This window comes from Talpa europaea, assembly GCF_964194135.1.
Source record: "Talpa europaea genome assembly, chromosome: 5".
Classification (NCBI taxonomy): Eukaryota; Metazoa; Chordata; class Mammalia; order Eulipotyphla; family Talpidae; genus Talpa; species Talpa europaea.
Window position 1 is genome coordinate 72,486,618 of NC_140071.1, and position 24,670 is coordinate 72,511,287.

Sequence of the window (24,670 nt, forward strand, 5' to 3'; positions counted from 1 at the left end):
GTGATGTGCTGGGGCATCCAAGCAGCTCTGGGAGCGTCTCCTTTGTGTCTTCTGTTGTCTTTGTGAGTTGGAACCAGGCCTAGAGTCTGACTGCCGCATGCTCCTGGTTAACAGAGGCAGAAAAGCACCATCTAGGATGCATGGCCTATTCGGGAGAGGAACTCTGCATCCTTAGTGGTGGGAAGATGCCATCTTAACTCCTTTTGTTTTAGAACTGAAAAACACTGGACACTGCTTCAGGTGAGGTAAAGACCATTTTTGGCCTGAGTAACTCTTTGTTTTTCCATGGTTTGTTAAATAAATCCCATTGTTGTTGTTTCTGAGCCTGAGTAGTCTTGCAGTTGTGCGCATGGGTAAAGAACTCCGTGACCAGTAAATGCTTTGGCAGTGTCATTGGCCAGTTTTAGTGCTGCTTATAGCAATAGTAAGAGGAGTTGTTTGAGTTCCATATCTATTTTTTTTTTTTTTTAAAAAAAAGGGGGGCGCAGAGGTTGAGCACTGGGCTGCAAGGCTGCCCACAGCCTCTGCAGCGCCCGTTAGTTCCCCAGCCGCCGCCGAGGGTCCCACCAAAAAAAAAAAAAGGATCATTAATCACTTGTATAGTCAGAATGATCCTTGGGTTTTACAACAACTTGAGAAAAGCTGGGTACTTAAAACTTAACTAGTTTTAAACTAAGAGACTATCTACACATTATAGTGTCAGATATTTTTTTAAATTCATATTTGACTTTGTTCTATGTCTTTTTAAGTTCATGAATAATTTACATGAGTTAGTGGTTTTGTTATTTGAATAAAAAAAAAAAAAATGGAAGCTCTCTCTCCCCTCTTCCAAATCGCCCTCAAAAGTTTTGAAGATTAAACTAGCTTTTTTAAAAAGTACTTCGTACTATATCTGGTACATGGAGCATTTAATAAATATTAGCTATTGTCTGTTAACCATTCATACATTTAACAGATACTCATTAAATCCCTGTTAAAAATGTACTATGTTCAGGCCTCCCCAGTGGCGCAGCGGTTGAACGCTGGGTTGCGAAGCTGCCCGCAGCCTCTGCAGCACTGGTTTGATCCCCCGCCCCTGGGCGAGGGTGCCACATGGCACGCAGACCTCTCCTGCTGCCCACTGCTCCCCTCAGCAGTGTACTTCGTCAGTCTGCCTGCTCTGCTCTCCCCTCTCGCTCTGGTGAATTCTCTCACCCTCCCACTCTTCTGACAGTACCCAGTGCTTGTATAAATAAATTAAAAAAAAAAAAAAAGTTTAAAAGTACTATGTTCTTCTAGGTAAAGTGAGTTAGCTTGAGGACTGCATGAGATTACATGAGGACATGAGATTACATGAGGAAGCTTTTTTTTTGCATTAAAAAATTTTGTTGAAGTATAATTGACATATACTAGTTTCAGGCATATAACATAATGATTCACTATTTTGTGTATTTTGAAATGTTTGCCATAAAAGTCTAGTTAACATCTATCACTACAAATAGTTAAAAAAAATTTTCTTGTAATGAGAACTTTTAAGATTTACTCATCTTAGCAACTTTCAAATATATAATACAGTATTAGTAACTATAATCACCAAACTGTATATTACATCCCATGATTCATTTTATGACAGGACATTTGTATCCTTTGAGACCATTCACCATTTTGTCCATCCCCTGCTTCCGACTACCACCAGTATATTCTGTCTGTAAGTTCAGTTAGAGGACAGAGCTAATTCTTTTTAAAAGTCCACATGTAAGTGAGATCATGCAGTACTTGTATTTCTCTGACTTATTTTACTTAGCATAAAATGGCCATAAAAGGTCCATCAGCATTGTTGTACATGGCAACATTTCCTTCTTTTTATGGCTAAATAATATTCTATTGTGTATATGCCACGTTCTCTGTGTCTATTCATAGATGCTTAGGTTATTTCTTTATTTTGGCTATTGGAAGTAAAACTTTTCAATGAGCAGCATTCTTGAGTTAGAGTTTTTATTTCCTTTAGCTGAATACCTAGAAGTAGAATCGCTGTTTAATTTTTTGAGTAACATCCATTTTGTTTAGCTGCATGAGCTTACATTACTACCAGCATTGCACCATGCTTCCCTTTTCTGCACATTCTTGACATCACTTGTGATTTCTTGTCTTTTTGGTAATAGCCATTCTAGTAAGGGTGAGTTGATATCTCATTGTAATTTCATTTTCATTTCCCTGATGATCAGTGATGTTGAGCACCTTTTCACATACATGTTGTCCATTGGTATGTTTACTTTGGTAAAATGTCTATTCAGTTCCTCTGGCCATTTTTTAATCAAAATTTTTTTTGCTATTGAATTATATTAGTTCTTTTTATATTTTGGATATTAATCCCTTTGTCAGATAGGATTTGCAAATATTGTAGTTTGCCTTTTTATTTTCTTGATGGTTTTCTTTGCTATGTAGAAGCTTTCTAATTTGATGTAGTCTCACTTGTTTACTTTTCAATTAGCTGCCTTTGCTTTTGGAGTCAAATCCAAAAAATCATCATCAAGTTCAATATCAAGAAGCTCACTACCTCAGTTTTATTCCAGGAGTTTTATATCTTACATTCAAGTCTTGAATCCATTTTGAGTTAATTTTTGAGTATGGTGTAAGATGAAGGTTCAATTACATTCTTTTGCCAGTTGCTGGCCGAGTGTTACCAACACCATTTATTGAGGCAGATTTCCTTTCCCCATTGCATATTCTTGATCCATTGTCATAAGTTATCTAACTCTATTATGTTGCATTCATCTGTGTCTGTGTTTATGCCAGTATCACACTGTTTTTTATTACTATGGCTTTGTAACATAGTTTGGAAACTAGGATGCATAATGCCTATCCTTATGTTCTCAATATTGCTTTTTTAGGATTGTTTACACTATTCAGCATCTTTTGTGATACCATACAAATTTTAGAATTGTTCTATTTAATGATTGTATTAATCTAAGTCTCATCTTCAAAAATCCAGAATCATGTGTTTTCCATTTATTTATTAGTAGTACTTTTGTTTAAAAAGGAAGCTTTACAAACACTTTAGAAAAATTACCGTTATCCATTATGTACTGGCATTGTGTAAACTTAACTTTTTTTCAAAAACAGATCATTACTTCTTGCTGATCTTGACAAAGAAGAAAAGGAAAAAGACTGGTATTATGCTCAACTTCAAAATCTCACAAAAAGAATAGATAGTCTTCCTTTAACTGAAAATGTAAGTAACTTGGCAATATGACTTACTTTAGACTTTAATAACTTCACCTTTAATAGTACATAGGTTAGCTATTAAAAATTCAAGATTACTGCATTTATAGTTACTTTTAAACTATCATATATTTATCCAACTTTAAACCTGAATTTATAATAGTGAATGAATATTTTTTATAAAGATGATAAAACTTCATTATGCTTAAGTATTTATTTTAATCCTCTAATTAAATCTATTACATATTCCAAGATTTAACTAAGTGACTGGTTTTTTATCCTGTACGTTGAATTGCCAAAGCATACTCTAGAAATGTTTATTACCATCTATCTACTTTTTGAACCACATTACAGGAATCATGCTATATAGTTTTTGCAATTAAACTATCTGAATATAATTTGAGTCCTATTCTAGTTATTACAAATAACAATTGCTACTGGAATGGATCTTAAAACTTTTTGCCAATGCAAAAATATTCTTGTTTTGCAACTATAGCTATGTAAAAAGAATTTAATCTTGTCAGCTTCTTCCACCCAACCTTTTCTTGTCACCTATTTCATTCATGGAATGGCACATATAAAAGCATTTCTAAAATACATTACTAGATGTTGTCCATAGGTTTTTTTTAATTGTTAAAAAGAAAAATAGAGTAATTAAAATGTATTTTCCTCCTTCGCAACCCAGCGCTCAACCGCTGTGCCACCGGGGAGGCCCCAGATTTTTCATTTTCTAATAGCATTTTTGAGAAAATATAATAAACAAAAAAGCAAAAATAGGAAGAAGGAAAATCTTTTCCAAAACATATACTTATTGACTGATTTTCTGAGTGGGCATTGTCTGGCAGGAGCTAGAACTAGAAGTTTAAGTGCTTACTCTCCTAGAACAATCATCCAGGATTTTGAGAGGGAGAGACAGGACCACACTCTCTGACAATGTCCTTAATATCTTCCCAGGAGTTATGGAGACACAAATAGTGAACAAATGCTTATTGGGAAGTGAAGATTTGCTCACCATTCAGTTTTGTAATTAGAATATACATAATTTCAGTGGACTGTGGTCAAGGACTATAAATGCCTTGGTGGTGGGTATGGAATGGTATCACATCTGAAGAGGTGTGATCCTATATTCGTGAATCATTTTTATTGTAAACCAGTGTTACCGCAATAAAAAAAATATGAAAATAAAAAAAGGAAAGAATTACATAATTTAGAGTTCAACTATGTACATGCAGTCAAATTCAGATAAGGGCTAAGATGTGTATGACAACTCAAAACCAACTGGTTAATATCTGAAACAAAGATAAATTGTCAAATATTCCTTTATCAATTTATTAAATAAGCATATATTTAATATCACATGTAAGAAATTATTATGGTCTGTTTGACAACTTTAGCAAACTTTATTTCATAGATATTTTCTAATTTCACAAATTTTGCTTTTATTTGGGAAGCCAGGTTAACATTTTCATATGGAAATACTGACCAGGATCTTAGACATTGTTTAAAACACCAGATTTAAACCACATTATTGCAACACACTTGTTGCAAAGAGGGACTGGGAAATGGGGACAAATGAGTGGAGTGATACTGGCTCATTGGGAATTAGAAATAACATGCAGACTAATTTGGGTAAGCCTATAAGAATATATTTTGTACTTGAATGTTATTTGTATATTGCAAGAAAAAAGGGTGAGAATTTTCTCTAGCTTAAAATCATCATGCAATTTGTGATCCTTGGACCTACAGAATTCTATTCTGAATCAGACATGTGTCACACACAAATTTAATGGGCATCAGCATAGTACTTTATTTTCATGGCCCATTGTAACTTATCATTTCATCTAATCACATATTTAACTTCTTTTACATATTGGGGCATGTGTTTCATTACCTTGTCCTTTTTATACTTTTGTATGCCTGGTAGTTATCAGTGCTTAGAATTTCAATTAGAGAGTTAGTAAAATTTTTAATTAACTCTGTTAATTAATTTTTAATTAACTTTTTAATTAATTTTTAATTAACCTCTGAGCAGAGGTACTTCTTTTCATTTGTTTCAACTTTGCTTTACTCTTGGATTTTTACCAAAAAGTTTGTTGCCTTTATCCTAACAATCTGTGGTTATTTATACTACAGAAAAGCTTTTTTTTTCTTAGCTGATTTCTTCATTTTACAAATGGAGAAGTTTCTTTTTTTTTTTTTTTTAAGATTTATTTATGTGTACAATAGCTGAAGTACAGGCCAGAGGTGCAGGGGTGAGAGGATTCACCAGAGACAGAGTGGGCAACAAGAACAGGCAGATTGACCAAAGTACACTGCTGAGGGGAGCAGCTGGCGAGCCAGGAGAGGTCTGCTGTGCCATGTGGGTTGCTCCCAGCCGGGGGATTGAACTCTTGCTGCAGAGGCTGCGTACAGCTTCATAGGTTGCATCTTAACCCCTTGCGCCACCAGGGAGGCCCGAAGTTTCTCTTTTAAATTAACATTTTATAGCAATTGTTACTGTATATTGAGCATTAACTCAAGGATAATGGATTTTTTTAAATTTTCTTAATGTTGTCCACATTTACTTGCTGGGTTTGATAATAAAAAGTAATACCTCATCAACAGAGAAGAATGGGGAGGAACTGAAGATAAGCTCACCCTAACTGGACCAACTATGTATTTTAAGTGAAATGGTACAATTTAATTAAAGCCATTTGTGACTATGTAACAACAAAGTACTTCTTCTCTGCATTTCATATCAGGGACCCAGACTGAGCCTGCCATCTACAATCGAGTTCTAGTAGTCTGTGGAGTAAAAAGAGTTTTCTCACACACAGTAATTTGTTTTCTTTATTGGTGTTTATTTTTTGTTTTGGGTTTTGTTTTTGGTTTTGGTTTTTGTTGGTTTTTTTTTGCCTTTAATGATTAATACACATTCACCAGATACTAACATCCCCTTCATTTGTGCTTTCAGTTTTCCTTACAAACAGATATGACCAGAAGGCAATTGGAATATGAAGCAAGGCAAATCAGAGTTGCAATGGAAGAGCAACTAGGTACTTGTCAGGATATGGAAAAACGAGCACAGGTAACTTCTTTATTAAACTAAAACAGCACTAGCTGGAGAAGAGCCCCTATAACTGTGTAATGACTTTTACCTATGTTAATTAAATTTTCTTGTTAAAGATATTTATATGTCTGTCTTTGACACTGTTTGAAAATACAAATAATTTACCTTGGCCACTAATATAATCAGTATTTATATAATTATGCTTCTACCACATTTCCTTTCCCTGGTACTGTCTACTGTGCCTTGAGATTGTAGGAGGGGGAAAGAATTAGATGCAGGTCATTTGGTAGCTGATAGTTAGCTTAAGTTCTCCTCTGAGATTATTACTTTTTGTAATCTAAGTATGTATAATGACATTCAGAATATTTCACTGCTCTTTAGTTGTACACTGGGGAAAAAAAAATCATTGGGAGTGATTAAATGAGATGGCTGGAAAAGAGTCCTGTATTTCTATTTTCAGCTAATGTCAAGATGAAATATAAACTAGCTTTACTATTTTAAGTATTTTATATACTGTTATTGAATCTAGCCCTTTTGTAATTACTACAAGTGTTTGACTAATGTTTTAAAACCTGAAGAGGTTTTGCTGATTGCCGTATCTGTTTCAAACAAGAATGAGGATTTAAGAAAAAACTTTGGGGATAAATGGGAAGCAAAATACTATTAGAAAGATTTCCTCTAAAAAGCATTTAAAAGCAAGGCCCCATAACCCTATGTGTGGATTACATAGGATTACATACATTTTTGTATTCTGAAAAGATTTTTTTGTAGTTTTAAAATCACTGATATGGGACATTTTACATTTCCCATAGTGTAGTCTTTATCTTTTATGTGGTAGCATTTAAACATAATGTGTATTCTAATAATGCAAGAGTATGGCACTAGTCTAAGATGACACTTAGTCACCAGTACCATGATATATTTCATGCCTTTTAGTTTCACAATTAAGCCACATGCTTGACTAATAAATCCATTTATTAATTAGTAACATTGCAATATTTTTTTTTAAGATTTTTATTTATTTATTTATTTATTTATTTATGCAAGCACTGGGTACAGTCAGAAGCACGGGAGGGTGAGAGAATTCACTAGAGTGGAGAGCAGAACAGGCAGACTGATGAAATACACTGCTGAGGGGAGCAGTGGGCGGAGCAGGAGAGGAACCCTCACAGGCAGCCGGGGATCGAACTGGAGCTGCAGAGGCTGCGGGCAGCTTCGCAGCCCAGCGCTCAACCGTTGCGCCACCAGGGGAGGCCCGACATTGCAATATTTTTATATAAAATATTCCTTTTCCATAACCTCATCTTTATCCCTCATATTTATCCCATTCAAGTTAACTATCTTAAATGCCAAAAGTAAAACTTAGAAAATTGACCCTTCTAGAAACACACATGGATCTCTCTCCAGTATTGGGGTAAGAAGGCACTGAAGACAAAACTTACTGATTTTTTGAGATAAGATTGATAATTTTACTGTATCAAAATTAAGAAGACCTTCATCAGACACCTTAAAGAAATGAAAAGATGAGTTATAAATTGGGAAAAAATATTTATCGCCATATAACTGGCAAAAAATTAAAATCAATATAAAGAATTTCCAAAAAATAGTCTATTTAAAATGTATAATTATCATTTGAGATTTTATGGTATTAATTTAAAATGAAAGGCAGGTTTGTTTATTTGCAGAACTGTAAGAAATTAATTTGTATGAGTGCATTTTTAGAGTAAGAATATATGAAATACAGTATATAAAAGTTAATTTTTCTATTTCTATATTTGTTTTTAGAGATTCTTGGGCAAAATGAGAGGGTGGGTGTGAAAATTTAAATGTAAATAGATATATTCCAGATACCTAAATCTGTATTCTAAAAAGACAGATTAACAGAGTTCTTGGCCATATTTTTTTTTTCAGACATGTGCCAGTTTAGTCATTTTTTCCTAAAATAGAGTTTTGTTCATTTTGGCAGTTAGTATTCTAAGGAAATTTTATTCCCTGTTTTTAGAAATGAAACATGATCCATTTATTTTGGAAATAACCATAAGAAGGTTAGGAGTGAAGTAATACTATAGACAAAGTGAAAAATCAAGTAATAGAAATGTGGGGCTTCTCCGTTGGTTCAAGGGGTTAAGTGTCAGTACTCTGAAGCCATCTGCAGCCACTGAGTTCGATCCCTGCCCAAGGAGCTAACCCACATAGTGCAGCAGACATCTCCTGTCTTGCCTGCTGCTCCCTTCAGCAGTGTATTTCAGTACATCTGCCTATTCTGCTCCCCCTGCACATCTCTGGACTGTACCATAGCTCTTATGTGTATAAAGAAATAAATCTTTTTTTTTAATAGCTTTTTTTTTTTTTTTAAGATTTATTTGTTTATACAAGCACTGGGTACAGTGAGAAGTGTGGGAGGGTGAGAGAATTCACCAGAGCCAGAGCGGGGAGCAGAGCAGGCAGAAGGACCGAAGTACACTGCTGAGGGCAGCAATGGGTGGCAGGAGAGGTCTGCGTGCCATGTGGGACCCTCCTCCGGTGGCCAGGGAGCAGCTGGGAATCGAACCAGTGCTGCAGAGGCCGCAGGCAGCTTTGCAACCCAGCGCTCAACTGCTGTGCCACCAGGGAGGCCCCAAAGAAATCTTAAAAAAAAAAAAAAAAATGTAGCATATATAAGAAGTTAATATACCTAGTGCTTGGGGATAACAAATCATTTGCAAGCAAGACAACCAAATATACCAGAAGATGTGAATAATCCCAGTACAAAGTAAGTGCCAGTGATTATAAACAATTGTGAAAAGATGCTTAAATGTCACATATCAGGCAGTGTAACATAAAATAAAACTGTTTTTGATGCTGGTTGTTTTGGTTAGTCAGTTGGTTGGGTGGTAGTAGAGTGTTGGGGGGGGGTAGATTTTATGCCTGTCAGACTGACAGCTTTAAAATTTGATGACGTGCAATATTGTTGAGTGTGAGAGTAAGAAGCATTGTCTACCCTGTTTTTTTTACCCGGGTTCTTGTGTAAATAAATAAATCTTTAAGAGAAGAAAAAATAAATTGATACATTTGTAAAAGATATTGTCAAAGTTTAAATGCCTATGTGCTCTGACTCTAATTCTATGTGTCCTACAGAAATATTTACCTAAGGCATTAAGAATTATAGGTATAATTTTTATGGTAGTATTGTAACACAATAAGTCATTACAAGAAACAATTTCACTATCATTTGGGTATTTAGTAAATCATTTAAATCAATAGTTATGCAAGTTTTAATAATAATAAGGTGGTAGGATAAGGAAAACACAGGGACTATAGAGCACTCCTTTCTCTCCTAATTCCGATTGTGACTCAACATGTAAAATGAGATGTCCACCTATTGGACCTGGAAGTGAATTTTGGGGGGACTTGAGACCATGAGAAAAAATGTAGGAGTTCATTTGCAAGGAAAAGGAATAGATAAGAATTGAAAGAAAAAAGTTTTTTTTTTTATTATTAAGTCTCAGAAATCAGAAGGAAAATTTATATTGAAGAAAATGGAGATTAAGAGGTTATAGCCATTGTCATTAACATAGTTATTATTTTATGTTATTATTTTATGTCTCAAAGGTCCACTAATACAATTTTTTCCCCATAGGAAACTAATGCAGGAATTAAAGGTGGCAAATCAGTAATGTTTTCCCCACTTCCCATCCTTGTAGAGATTTATTATGCACTGTAGTCAAGAAGTGGTTAGATTATAAATAATGTTGCCATGGGTGAGAGTAAATCCTAGTTTCTGTTGGTTAATTATATTTTTATCATCTACCCTTTCGTCATTTCTTTTGCTTTCAAGCAAGACTTGAAAAAATATGTGTGGATGATGATGTTCATGAATAATACTCAATGAATATAATCTAAGTACTAGTGTTATTATCTGATCCCCATTAAAAATTAGCTCCTGTTTTAGTTGTGCCTTGACTTTAAGCAAGTCATTATATATTTCATCAACTCTAAGGTACTTTTGAGGTTGATTTTTTTTTTTTCATAGAAAGTATATAAAGGATGGGCCTCCCTGGTGGCACAGCTGCCCGCAGCCTCTGCAGCGCCGGTTCAATCCCCGGCTGCCTGCGAGGGTCCCACATGGCGTGACAGACCTCTCCCCTCAGGTCTGACAGACCTCCCCGCTGCTCCCCTCAGCAGTGTATTTCGTCATTCTGCCTGTTCTGTTCCCCGCTCTGGCTCTGGTGAATTCTCTCACCCTCCCACACTGCTGACTGTACCCATTGCTTGTATAAATAAATAAATAAATCTTTAAAAAAAAAAGTATATAAAGGATTACAAATCAATTAAAAAAAAGACAGTTTAAAATAGGGGAGGGCCTCCCTGGTTGCGCAGCGGGTTGAGCGCTGCGCTGTGAAGCTGTCAGCAGCCTCTGCTGTGAGGGTTTGATTCCTGGCCAGCCAGGGGGAAACCCACATGGCGTGGCAGACCTCTCCTACCTCGCCCACCGTTCCCCTCAGCAGTGTCTTCGGTCCATCTGCCTGTTCTGCACCCTGCTCCATCTCTGGTGAATTCTCTCACCCTCCCACGCCTCTGACCTGTACCCCGGTTCTTGTATAAATAAATAAAATCTTTAAAATAAAATAGGGGGAAAGATTTCACTTAAATACTTTCAAATGAGGTACCAAAATGGCCAATAAGGATATCAAAAGCTATTCAACATTGCTAGTCTTGGATTTTTTTTTTCCTTCCACCAAACCACATGTGCCTATACCCCACCTGCCTCCCTTCCTCAATCCCTCTTTCCCCTATTCCCTCTGGTAACCATTATCTTTTATTGAGTTCAAATTTTTATTCCTTCTGTTAAGGGGAAAGTGATGTCCTGAGTTAATCCCATACAGGCTTTGTGGACTCCACCCCGACTCCAGACTAAAGCCATCAAGACTCTGGGAAAGACAAATCCCATCACCACCAAGGGAGGGTGGCTGGGACCTGAGGGTGGAGTTGGGCAGCCAGGTTGGATATAAAAACCAATCACGTGGGCCTTGCTCGCGCTCTGGCTCGACATCGCTCGCCTCCTGGCTTCACCGCTCCTGGCTGGCGGCCAGCTCTCAGAGCGCCATTTTGGGATTCCTAATCGGTGGATCGGGTAGGACTCATTTAAAACTTTGTCTCCCACTTTTCTCCCAGAGCTGTACATTTCCTCATTTCCCCTTCCCTTTGTAAATAAACCTTTTATTAACCTTTCACGTGTGCCAGCAGTAGAGCATTGATAAGTCCTTTTAAGCGCGCGGGTGAGGACCCACAGTCAGGCACCCCGTTTTGTATCGGGGTTGCTCTACAACACTTCTATTGTTTGCTTGTAATTTTTTGGGGGGGGTATTTATATCCTGCTGATAAATGAAAACATCTAAATCTGTCTTTCACTTTTTGCCTGATTTCATGCAACGTAATCAACTGAATGTCCATTTTGTCCCAAATGGCATTTTATCTTCATAGCTGTGTGATACTCCATTGAATATATGCTCCACAGTTTATCCATTCATCTGGATACTTGGGTTAATTTCATGATTTGGCAATTATAAAAAGTGCCGCTGTGTACATGGGTATAAATAGATTTTTTTGATGAGATTTTTCATATTATTTGGACTTATACCTCTTTGTGGTAATGCTGGGTCATATGGAATATCCATTTTTATTTTCTTGAGAAATCTCCATACCATTTTCTGCAGGAGTTGTACCAATATTAACTTGAGAAAATAGAGAATAAGAGATTATAACAAAAATGTTAATACAATTTGTAATTAATGATTATACAATTATTAATATAATTGGGGTGCTTGCTATTATCATTATTTTTGTACCAAGCCTCCACTAATGCAATTAGACAAACAAAATTAGTGGCATTAAATACTGCACTATTTCCAACTGCAGAGGAAGAGACTGCTGGGGACCAGCCTCGGCAAACTGTCCTGTCAAGGGTTCCAGTAAGGATGAAACAGCTTGGACGAATCTGAGGGGTTAGGGAGGGGGAGTGAGGAGACACAAACACTTGATCAGGGTGCAGACATCATCCTGCTGAGGGTCTCAGCAGCCCTTTATTTATACATTACAAGGTAAATAAGCGTATGTATTAGAGTAGTAAGATAACAATATCATATCTTCCTCTAGAACAGCCAGGGGTTCATTTGCCCTTCAACAGAGGTCCTAACATTTTTTATTTTGAAGAAGGCACAGTTGCTTAAACAAAAGTGTTCTTAGAATAGTCATTTTAAACAATTATTTTATTACTAGCAAAAATTTATGTGACTGAAACTAAAGTTTCTATGTTTACTATGGTGAAGGATTAACTAAGGGCTAGGGGAAACAAAGGACAGAGAGTTACTTGGGGAAAGGGAGACAAGTGATTTTTTCTAACTAACCTATAAAGTTTAGACTAACATATAACCATATGATTAAAGCAAAAAACAGAAGGCTTTTATATAGAAATCATCACCTAATAGTATATTGCTTTAATAAGATATTGATTCAATATTAAGGAACCAAGGGCCTGCAGGGTGTCAATGCCAGACAAGCCACACTGACTCTTCCCTAGCCCCAAGCTCTCAATTAAGGGAGGAATTCTCCTAATCTAACAGAAGAGTTTTTCTGCCTATTACTCCTATACTTATTTAGTCAGCCTAGTTTCTGTGTCTAACTTTAAGATCAAGGGAAAAATTCCTTTTTCTGTAAGATTGCTGATTGTTGTTTTAAGGAATTACAAATATTTCATCAGAGGCAGGGCCGGAGATGGTTATAGCTTCTGGTTTTCAGAATGGTTAATACGGGACATATCAATAGTTGTAACATTGACTATTTCCAAGTGCATTATTTGTGCTGCCAAGGTTATTACCTTAACCAGTCACAAACTTGTTGCTGACTTATTCTTGAATGCATACTTTAACAGCTACCATACCCATTGTCACTGAAAGGGAACTGTTAAGGAAAAAGGAACTGTTAAGGAAAAAGGGAACTCTTTCCCTGCTAAAGAGCCATAGACATGGAAAGACAAGTTTGCTTCCTTAATAAGCATATCTAAACAAGGCCTGGCAGCCTGCTAGGCTGGTTGTTCTGGGCCATTCTCAAGGATCTGCACCCTTCCCCTTTTCCTATGTCAAGAAACCAATGTTATCAATAAATCATGCAGTGCCATTTGCCATCAAATTGGTTATTCAGTAATTGATAAAAAAGCATTTGCAGTTTTACTTTTAAATGCGTATTTTAACAATGGTAGAAACTAGCCATAAACAAATGAGGAGAGTCTAGCAGGAGTCAGCTAAGGAGATTCCTGACTTTTCAGGAATCTGCCCCATGCCTGGACCTTTGTCAGACAACATGAGTAGCATGGCTCCTAGCGAGAGACCAGTAATTGTTGTTTGTAAATGATAAGAGTTGATTGCCTAGAACCTAGAGAATAAACCTCCAAAACATAATTTTTTAAAATTTTCTTTAATGGGGACCTTCTTGGTGGCCTGGTTAAGTCTCATCACTATCATCATGACAGCCTGAGTTCAATCACTGGGCAGGTTGCTAACCCACATATGATGCAGCAGACCCCTCCTTGTCTCATCTGCTGATCCACTTAGCAGTGTATTTCATTAGAGCTGTTATAGGGCAGCCCTGATATTGAACGGGTTGCCTGGCTCTGGGTCCTCACCCGCGCGCTTAAAAAAGAACTTATTAATACTCCACTACAGGCATACACAAAAGGTTAATAAAAGGTTTATTTACAAGGGAAATGGAAATAAGGAAAATGTACAACTCAGGGAGAAAATAGGGAAATAAAGTCTTTAATGCATCCTACCCGATCCGCCGACCTGGAAACCCAAAGGCACTCTCAGAGCTGGCCAGACGCTGCTAGCTGGTGGAGAGCCAAATGGGGGACCCCTCCAAAGCCCACGTGTCTGCCTTATATCAACCTGGCTGCTTAAGCCCACCCTCAGGTCCCAGCCACCTTCCCTTTGGTGGTGATGGGATTTGGAGTTCCCAGTGTCTTTGGCTTTGGCCTGGGGTGGGGGTGAAGTCCACAAAGCCTGTATGGAATTAGCTTTAGGACATCCTTTTCCCCCTAACAATTCCCCCCCTTTCAGCCACCTTCCCTTTGGTGGTAATGGGATTTGGAGTTCCCAGTGTCTTTGGCTTTGGCCCGGGGTGGGGGTGGAGTCCACAAAGCCTGTATGAAATTAGCTTTAGGACATCCTTTTCCCCCTAACAGATCCACCTGTCCTGCTCCCCACTCTGTCTCTGTTAGCAGTGTATTTCATTAGATCCACCTGTTCTGCTCCCCACTCTGTCTCTGATGAATCCTCTCACACCCCCCACACACCTCTGACATACACCTCAGTTCTTATATGCATAAAAATAAATAAATCTTGAAATAAATAAAAATGTCCCTGTTCACAGTAACAGGAAACTTTAAAATACCTAGAAAGACCCACATGAAGAAAAATACAAAATTGCTATGAGATGCAAAACAATGACCTTTAAAAATACAGGCACCTGGAAGAGTTTACTATTCTAAAAAGTTCTCTTTTTGTGTTATTATAATATATAAATAAAATGCAATTCCAATCTTAACCTTAGTTAATTTTTTGGAATCTGAGGAAATTATTATTAAGTTTACCATGTAAGAATTTGCAAAAATAATTTAAGAAAGAAATCATAAGTGGGAATTTACCTTACCTTTATTAAAATTAACTTGAAAGATTATAATAATCATAGTATTGTTATAGGGCAGCCCCTATACAAAACGGGTTGCCTGACTGTGGGTCCTCACCCGCACGCTTAAAAGGACTTATCAATACTCTACTGCAGGCACACACGAAAGGTTAATAAAAGGTTTATTTACAAGGGAAGGGCAAATGAGGAAATGTACAACTCAGGTAGAAAAGTGGGAGACAAAGTTTTAAATGCGTCCTACCCGATCCGCCAATCTGGAATCCCAAATGGCACTCTGTGAGCTGGCCGCAAGCCAGGAGCCATGAAGCCAGGAGGACAGTGAGAGAGCGAGACCCCAAGGCCCACATGTTTGGTTTTTACACCAAACCTGGCTGTGTTGTAGAGCAACCCCGATACAAAACGGGGTACCTGACCCGGGTCCTCACCCGCGCGCTTAAAAGGACTTATCAATGCTCTACTGCAGGCACATGTGAAAGGTTAATAAAAGGTTTATTTACAAGGGAAGGGGAAATGAGGAAATGTACAGCTCTGGGAGAAAAGTGGGAGACAAAGTTTTAAATGAGTCCTACCCAATCCGCCGATCAGGAATCCCAAAATGGCGCTCTCAGAGTTCGCCGCCAGCCAGGAGCGGTGAAGCCAGGAGGCGAGCGATCGCGAGCCAGAGAGAGAGAGCAAGGCCCACGTGTTTGGTTTTTATATCCAACCTGGCTGCCCAACTCCACCCTCAGGTCCCAGCCACCCTCCCCTTGGTGGTGATGGGATTTGTGTTTCCCAATGTCCTGATGGCTTTAGTCTGGAGTGGGGGTGGAGTCCACAAAGCCTGTATGAGATTATCTCAGGACATCCTTTCCCCCTAACAATTCCCCCTTTTCACTTTTTGCCACCATTTCCATGGTGATGAAGATCAAACATATGGATGCTGGGATACAGTCTCAGATGAAAGTTTTCCAGGGTTCCAGTCTGAAAGAAAACGAATCCCTCCAGGTATTGTCCATTGTGGAAAGCAAAAGTCCTCCATTCCTGGAAAAACAGTTCATCAGTCCCAGCCAAAAGAAAACATCTGGAGGCATTAGCCAGAACAAGACAGCAGATATGTCAAAAATCACAGGAAAAAAAAAAATCTTAAAATGGTTCAACTTATGTAAAAACAAATTCTCTCAACCTTGATCCCAAATTTTTTTTAACAGCATAGCAAAAGTTTGCAAACCAAATCTACTTTTAAACCATATTGCCTATTTTTGCATAAAATCACAGGGCAGAATAACTAAGCAGCAATTTTTAGCTGGCTTCGTTGGAATACTCCATATAGGATTCAGAGCGAACTGTTGACATCCGGTCCGTGTAGGCTTCAGGAACAAGTTGGTCTCATCAGACTCCACCTGGGCTTTCCTCTTCTCGAGGGTACCAGGGACTTTTCGTTGGCCGGGTTGTCCAGTCCTGCCAATGGAGGCAAGCTTCCTCACCTTCTTTGGAGGTCTCTGGAACCCTACGAACAAAGCAAACAGGTTCTCCTCTTCTTGGTTCAGCTCTGTTTCAACTTTCTGGAAGAACTCCACACAAAGCCACACAATCAAACTCACGTCCAATTTTTTCAGTTTAAACAAAATCCCTATGGAAGTTATGCAAAAACAGACTCTGAGATAAGTAGTAAAAGATTACTACCACTATTTTTATGCTGTGTTGGTATCAAGGGGAGAGAAAATGCAAACACAAGTTAGCTTTGTTGGAAAAAAAAATTACAACCTTGCTGCAGATCCTGGTCACCAAAACAAGAAAACTTTGTGGATTTAGAACAAAATGCAAAAAAATCATGAGTATTATGTCAAGGAAAACTTAGTAAATATGAGGTGTATTTCCAAGTCTATTCAGTCCTTAGTAGAAAAGTTTTACTCTAAACAGCTCCATCAATAGGAATCTGTTGAGACCTTTTCTCCCTATATTTTCAGAAACAATTCCTGTAGATATTAAACAATTGAAGTATACAATATTACAAGGTGACAATCATCATTGACAATTTACATCCATCAGGTCAAGGTGTTATTACCCGTTTTCCCAAGTGACAATGCTTCCCTTCTAGTTTTACTCTACTAGGTGAGCCAAATAGAACAAATTCATCTAATGCCTTTCCCAGGAGGAAAGGGAGAAACTTTGTGGAGTGTCTCAGGAGCTCTACTGAGGTTCCACAAAATTTCCTTGCATCAGCCAAATGACAGGCTACCAAATTTGTACTTGAATTTAGATTTCTGGGAAGCTTTGCCATAAATATCAGAAAAATAACAGAAACAACAATGTTCAATCTCTATGAAGGCATCGGCTTAGTTCAGTAGCACAATGTTAACAAACCATAACCTTTAGTTTTTCTCATAACTGGAGACTCTTTTTTCCAACGTCTATGGGCACCATGTATACCAATTTGTCAATCACTGGAGGTCAAGACAAGGACACAAGGAAAGGACATACAGACATACAACATATAGATACAAAGAGCTCTTTAGTTACCATTTATCACGCGTGGGATATCTCATGCAACTGCAGTTTCACTCATTGGCCAAAGTAACAAAAAGAAAGCAGAGAAAAAAATCTCAAAGGTAAAAAAAAGGCAAAAAGTTAAAAAATCAAAATCAAGATTGAAAACCTTTCTGTGTAGAAAAAAAATAGTGGCAGCATATGCATGATCCTAGATGTTATTTCACGTCTCCTAAACTTTGAAAGGAAGAAGATTGGTTAGAGCATGTTAGTTTTCTCAGGGTTTCTTCAGGAAAAAAAAAATGAGTCCTTGGGTATCCTGCAACAATAACTGGAAAAGAAGTCAGTAACATTCAAGTTTTTGTCTGTTTCTTAAACAAATATCTCAAGTCCTCAATGGGTTCACAAGACCAATGGGACTTCGTCTCTGGGTCAGTTCCTCCTGGGGCTTTCTTAACTCTGGAATGATGTACCCAGGGTTTTATGCCTGCAAGTTTCAGAGAAGTATGTGTGCTCAACAAGACATCATAGGGACCAGTCCATTTTTCTGACAGCTGGTTTTGAGCATCCCCGCTCTGCCAAGTCTTCAGTAAGACCTGATCTCCAGGTTTGAAGGGATGCAATGGTTGATCAGGAGGCATAGAGATCCTTGAGGTTGCAAAGTTATGAATCACTGCCAGAACCTCCTGGATGTGTTTCACATATTGCGTGATCTGGCAATCTTGTGTTATTTCCGGACTGGCTTTCAGAACTGAGGCCTGAAAAGGTCTTCCAAACACAATCTCAAAGGGGCTTAATTGTAGCCCACTTCTAGGTGCCACTCTTATGCGGAGGAGGGCAAGGGATAGTACCTGGTCCCAACGAAGTTGTGTTTCTTGGCACAGTTTTGCCAAGGTTTTCTTCAAGGTGTGGTTCATCTTTTCTGTTTGCCCGGAAGACTGCGGTCTCCAAGCAGCATGCAATTTCCAGTTTATCTGTAACGCACTGCTTACTGCATGGGTGACGTCAGAGACAAATGCCGGCCCATTATCACTCTGGATAGAGTCCGGCAACCCAAAGCGAGGGATTATCTCTTTCAGTAGCTGTTTGGCAACCTCGGAAGCTTTTTCCGTCTTTGTGGGAAATGCTTCCACCCATCCCGAGAACGTGTCGACAAAAACCAAGAGATATTTGAAATTGCCTGTTGTTCTAGGCATTTGTGTGAAGTCCACCTGCCAGTCCTCAAAAGGACACTTGCCCCGATATTGAACCCCAATGGCTTTAGGGTGGGAGTCAGTCTTGGGGTTATTCCTGGCACATAATTCACAACCTCTGGTGATCCATTGTGCTATTTTGTGTAAATACGGGCCCTTCAAATATGGGCGCACTGTTTCTAATAAGGCATCTCTCCCATAGTGAGATCCCTCGTGAAGATGTTTTAGCACCGGATATACCAGGGCCTCCGGGAGGAGTATCATCCCATGAGAGTTTACTCTCCAAGTAGAGCTGGGATCAAACTCAGTAAATCCCCATGCACGAGCTCTCTCCTCATCCCACTCGGTGTATTCAGGAGCATACTGAGTCAGGTCCACAAGAGGGATGAGTGCACCCTGGAGGGCAGAATGGGCAGAACTGGCAGCAACCTTAGCCACCCGATCGGCTGCCCTGTTGCCCTTTGCCATGTCAGACCCACCCTTTTGGTGGCCAGGACAATGCATCACGGCAACAGCTGATGGTAAAGCTACTGCCTTTAACAGGGCCAGGATTTCTAATGGATGTTTGACGTCCTTGTTACTGGCAGTAAGAAGTCCCCACTCCTTCCAAATGGCCCCATGCATGTGGAGAATCATAAAAGAGTACTTGGAGTCAGTAAATATATTGACTCTTTTACCTTTCGAGAGTTCCAATGCACGGGTCAGGGCTATTAATTCAGCTTTTTGCGCTGATGTACCTGCCGGAAGAGCCTTGGCCTCCACGGTGTTCTGGAGCGTCACCACTGCATATCCAGCACATCGACGGCCTTGGTCCATGAAGCTGCTGCCATCTGTAAATAGCTCCCACTCTGGGTCTGGCAGAGGCTGGTCAGTTAGATCTGGTCGGCTGGCATACACTGTGTCTATGGTTTCTAAACAATTGTGGATTAAAGTGTCATCCTCAGGTCCATCTGCATTGCTTGGAAGCAGTGTGGCGGGATTCAGGGAGTTAGAAACCTGCAGCTTCACATTAGGATTGTCTAACAGAGCTGCTTGATATTTTCCCATTCGCCCGGAAGTCAACCAAAGTCCACCCTTCTGCTCCAGCAATGTCAAGACCTGATGTGGCACACACACAGTGATGGGCTGACCCAATGTAAACTTCTCTGCCTCGTGTAGGAGGTCACAAGTGGCAGCTACAGCACGCAAACATGGAGGCCATCCCTTAGTGGTGTGGTCCAATTGTTTGGACAGATATGCAACGGGCTGCATTTCTGGTCCCAACAATTGGATTAGTACTCCAAGGCCAACACCCTGTCTCTCATGTACATAAAGTTTGAATGGCTTCCTAAGATCTGGAAGCCCTAATGCTGGTGCTGAAATCAACTTTACTTTTATTTCTTCAAAGGCCTTTTGACATTCTGAGGTCCAAGACAAAGGTTCAGAGTCCAGGCCTTTGAGAGCATTGTACAAGGGTTTTGCTATTAATCCAAAGTTAGGAATCCAAATCCTGCAAAACCCAGCCATACCCAAAAATCCACGCAACTGTCGCCGGTTGCTGGGGACTTTAAGGGCTGAAATTACTTGTTTCCTTTCTGTCATCAAGCTCCGTCTGCCTTTCCTAATTTCAAACCCCAAATACGTCACCGTTTGTTTACAGATCTGTGCCTTTTGGGGTGACACCTTATAGCCACATTCTGCCAGGTGGTTCAGTACCACTATGGTATTTTCCAGACAAGATTTGTAGTCTGGACTTGCAATCAATAAATCATCTACGTATTGCAACAAGACGCCCTGGTTTAATTGAACCTTCCTGAGATCCCTGGCCAGTATTTCCCCAAAAATAGTTGGGGAGTTCTTAAACCCCTGTGGAAGCACAGTCCAGCAATACTGGAGAGTGCTCTTGGACTTAGGGTCTTGCCACTCGAAGGCAAAAAGCGGTTGAACCTGGACATCTATTGGGATACAGAAAAAGGCATCCTTCAGGTCTAATACCGAAAACCACCCAAAGTCACCAGGTATGGCAGTTAATAAGGTGTAGGGATTAGGCACAGTGGGATGTAAATCCCGAACAATGTCATTAATGGCCCTTAAATCTTGGACAAAACGGTACTCGACTGTATTGGGTTTCTTCACTGGCAGAATCGGAGTGTTATACAGTGAGCGACAGGGCCGAATGAGTCCAGATTGAAGGAACCTTTTCAATACTGGCTCAATTCCCCTCAAGGCTTCCTCCTTTAAGGGGTATTGCTTCCTCCTCGGGTTTCTGCTCCCCTCTATCACTTCTATTTTTACAGGCTCCGCATTTTTCGCACGTCCTGGGGTTCCATCAGCCCATACCCATTTACTTACTCTTTCAACAATTTCTGGAGGTAAAATTTCACCTTTCGGTGGAACATCTTGAGTAAGTAACATCTGGAACCGCAGAGCATGCTCTGGAGGCACCTGTAGGTGAAGCCTCTGATGTTTTGGTGAGAATATAATTCGTGCGTTGAGCTTACTTAAAAGATCGCGACCAAGGAGAGGGATTGGACACTCTTCCATGTATAGGAAGCTATGCTGGAGCTGTGTGGTGCCTAGCCGGCACTCCAAAGGTTGCAGGAAGGCTTTTTGTTGTGGCCTTCCTGTAATCCCAGTGACTGCTGCAGTCTCTTTGCTCATTTTAGTTAATTTTGAATTCAAAACTGAGTATGTCGCTCCAGTGTCCACCAAGAAATCAATGAGACGATCCCCCACAGCGAGTGTTACCCGGGGCTCTGAGGGGGTTATTCTAATGGGCTTCTCTAGATCTAGTGGAGCCCCCGGGCACCCCTATTCTGCATCGGAACTTTCTCCATGAACTATCATTTGTCTCCTCTCCTCTGCACTTGGCTCTGGATTCCTTCTACTCTGTCTGTATTCCCTCCTATCTTCACCTGAGGCTCTACCCTGTGCTGTCATTTGTCTCCTTTCCTCTGTGCTGGGCTCTCGATTCCTTCTCTGTCTGTATTCCCTGTCATCATCTGAGCCTCTACTCTGTGCTAACATTTGTCTTCTTTCCTCTCTCCTTGGTTCCTGGTTCTGTGTACTCCTTCTATATTCCCTCCTGTAACCCCTATGTGAATCATCATATCTTGGGGTTCTCTGTCTTCTATCCTGCCTTCTATAATTATTGCGTCTGCCACTTCCCTGTAACCTGGGACAACTGTACTTCCAATGTCCCTCTTCCCTACAGAAAGCACACTGATTTCTTCCTAGGGGTTCGCGTCTCTGTCCATTATTGTTTTCCTGAAACCCTGTTCTGTGTTCTCTTTGTAAGAAAACAGTCGCAGGTTTCGGTCTCCTGTCCTCTCTATTATTATAAACCCTAAATGCCAGGTCCACTACCTGGGACGGGCTCATCTCTGTGACGCCGTCCACCTTAGCTAATTTTTTCTTTATGTCTGGGGCACTATGGGTAATGAAAACCATAGTGATCAGACGAGCATTTTCTGGGGCATCTGGGTTTATATCTGTGTGGTTAGTGTAAGTTTGAATAATCCTCTCAAGGAACTCTGATGGATCCTCATTAGCTCCTTGCTTGAGTTGCAAAGTTTTTTTGTTTGGGGATCCCCTGTTTCAGTCCTACCAATAAACATTTTTTGTACAGCTCCAATTTTGCCGTTCCTCCATTGTTAGGGTCCCATCCAGGATCTCTCTCTGGGACAACAACCTCTGGCTCTGGGGACTGCCTATCCTGTTGGTGGAGACGGTCAGCCTCCTCCCTGGCTTTCCTGAATACCATCCTCTGCTCATCCAGCGTTAATAAAGTATGCAGCATGGACTGTATATCTGCCCAGTTAGGGCGCTGGGAGACAAAGATAGAGGCAAACAAGTTCGCCATCCTCTTGGGAGCCTGCTGGTATGAGGGAACAGAGCTCCTCCAATTTAGGAGGTCCGCAGTACTGAACGGATGGTGCGACCAAAAGTACCCAGCAGGTCTCCCATGTTCATTTAAGCCACCCATTGGCATCTGGCGAAGGGGAAACTGCCCTGCCTCAGGTTGATCCTTCCTGCCAAAATGGGTGCCGAGTCTAGTGTGGGGAGGAGACGCCATTTTAGTGTCCTCCCCAGAGGGCAGTAGAGGCTGTGCAGCCTCAGGGGTCTGCACCTGAGGGGCCTTGTCAAGTGGAAGAGGATTTTGTCCTGATGTATTTAAAGTATTTAAAATATGATGCTCCTCCTCTTCTAACTCTGCTCGCTGGCTGTCCTCGTGGAAAGGGGAAGGTCTATCCTTTCTCTGCACCATTAGCCTAGCCTTCGCCTCCGCCATATCTAAGTTATGGAGGACGGCCTGTATTTGGTCCTGTATACCTTTAAAAGTTGACTCAAAAGTCCGATTTTGTTGTTGCACTTGATACAGCATGCTTTGATAAGCTGACTCAAAAACGTTACGATTTTCATCCCTTATACTCTTAATAGTTAAATCAAAAGCCTGAATTTGTTGTTGCATGGCTATGTTAAGAGTCTGAATGTGTTGTTGCACATTCTCAGTATGTGAAGTAGAACTTCTGCCTCTCACAGAAACAAGAATGTAGCAAATGGCGCTTACACATATTACCAAAAAACCACCCAGAAGCACAGTCTGTAAAGGGATGGCTTGTAAACCACCCATGTATGTATACAATAGTAAAATCACGTGCCATACACCAGGCTTCATCAAATTATTTACATTAATGAAACTGGTGGTGATATTTAATGGAAGAAGGCTACTCAAATTCAAGGCCGGAAGGAAACTGAAAGAACTCAGGCTAGGGATGAAACTGTATAGGCTCATGGTTGAGGCCATATTTGAGTCAAATCGCACCCACAAGGGCTGTACGCACAGGGAAAAAACAGACTTTTCAGGACTAGAGACAAATATTATACTGCTAGTCCTGCAGAACTAGTGCACTTATGGTGACCAACGCAAGGAATGTTACTTTGGGCTGGTCAACCGCGGGTGTAATGTGGAAACCACGTTGGGCGCCAAACTGTTGTAGAGCAACCCCGATACAAAACGGGGTACCTGACTGTGGGTCCTCACCCGCGCGCTTAAAAGGACTTATCAATGCTCTACTGCAGGCACACGTGAAAGGTTAATAAAAGGTTTATTTACAAGGGAAGGGGAAATGAGGAAATGTACAGCTCTGGGAGAAAAGTGGGAGACAAAGTTTTAAATGAGTCCTACCTGATCCGCCGATCAGGAATCCCAAAATGGCGCTCTCAGAGTTCGCCTCCAGCCAGGAGCGGTGAAGCCAGGAGGCGAGCGATCGCGAGCCAGAGAGAGAGAGCAAGGCCCACGTGTTTGGTTTTTATATCCAACCTGGCTGCCCAACTCCACCCTCAGGTCCCAGCCACCCTCCCCTTGGTGGTGATGGGATTTGTCTTACCCAATGTCCTGATGGCTTTAGTCTGGAGTGGGGGGTGGAGTCCACAAAGCCTGTATGAGATTATCTCAGGACATCCTTTCCCCCTAACAGCTGCTTAACTCCACCCTCAGGTCCCAGCCACCTTCCCTTTGGTGGTGATGGCATTTGACTTTCCCAATGTCTTGATGGCTTTGGTCTGGAGTGGGGGTGGAGTCCACAAAGCCTGCATGGAATTAGCTCAGGACATCCTTTCCCCCTAACAGTGTGATAGCGCATGAATACATATAGGCAAATGGAACAAAATAGAGACTAGAAAAACTTTCAAAAATATATGTAATGATTACATGGTAAAAATTACATTATAAATTTTAGAGAAAATAGTAAATAATAAATATGTAAGTACAACCTACCTATTTTGGAAAAATTAAATTAGATCACTGTTTTATATTTTTGTATAAAAATATAAATGTTTTTATACAAATGTAAAAATATAAATGTATATAAATGTAAGACATAAATGTAAAATTAATAGAAGAAAATACCAGACAACAGAGACCTTAAGTAATTACAGAAACTCAAAAACAAAGGGGAAAAAAGTATTGCTCTTGCAGGAGATATACTAAAGGGAAACTTTGTAATATATAAAGAAAAAGAAGTTACTATCCCTAAAGTATAAGAATTCCTACAAATTAATAAAAGAAAGACAATTTTTTTTAAATGGCAAAGAATAT

General features: G+C 39.9%; 1 protein-coding gene across 10 annotated transcripts in view; it reads left to right on the top strand.

Annotated features, from left to right (window-relative positions):
• APC (APC regulator of WNT signaling pathway) overlaps positions 1-24,670 on the top strand; it is a gene marked incomplete at both ends in the record, with an annotated part of 105,833 nt that overhangs the window by 17,565 nt on the left and 63,598 nt on the right. For all 10 annotated transcript variants that reach the window (XM_084233099.1, XM_084233091.1, XM_084233095.1 and 7 more), the window contains 2 exons: positions 3,103-3,211; positions 6,155-6,268. In XM_084233099.1, coding sequence (XP_084089225.1) covers positions 3,103-3,211; positions 6,155-6,268 — 223 coding nt within the window. The remainder of the gene's footprint in view (positions 1-3,102; positions 3,212-6,154; positions 6,269-24,670) is intronic.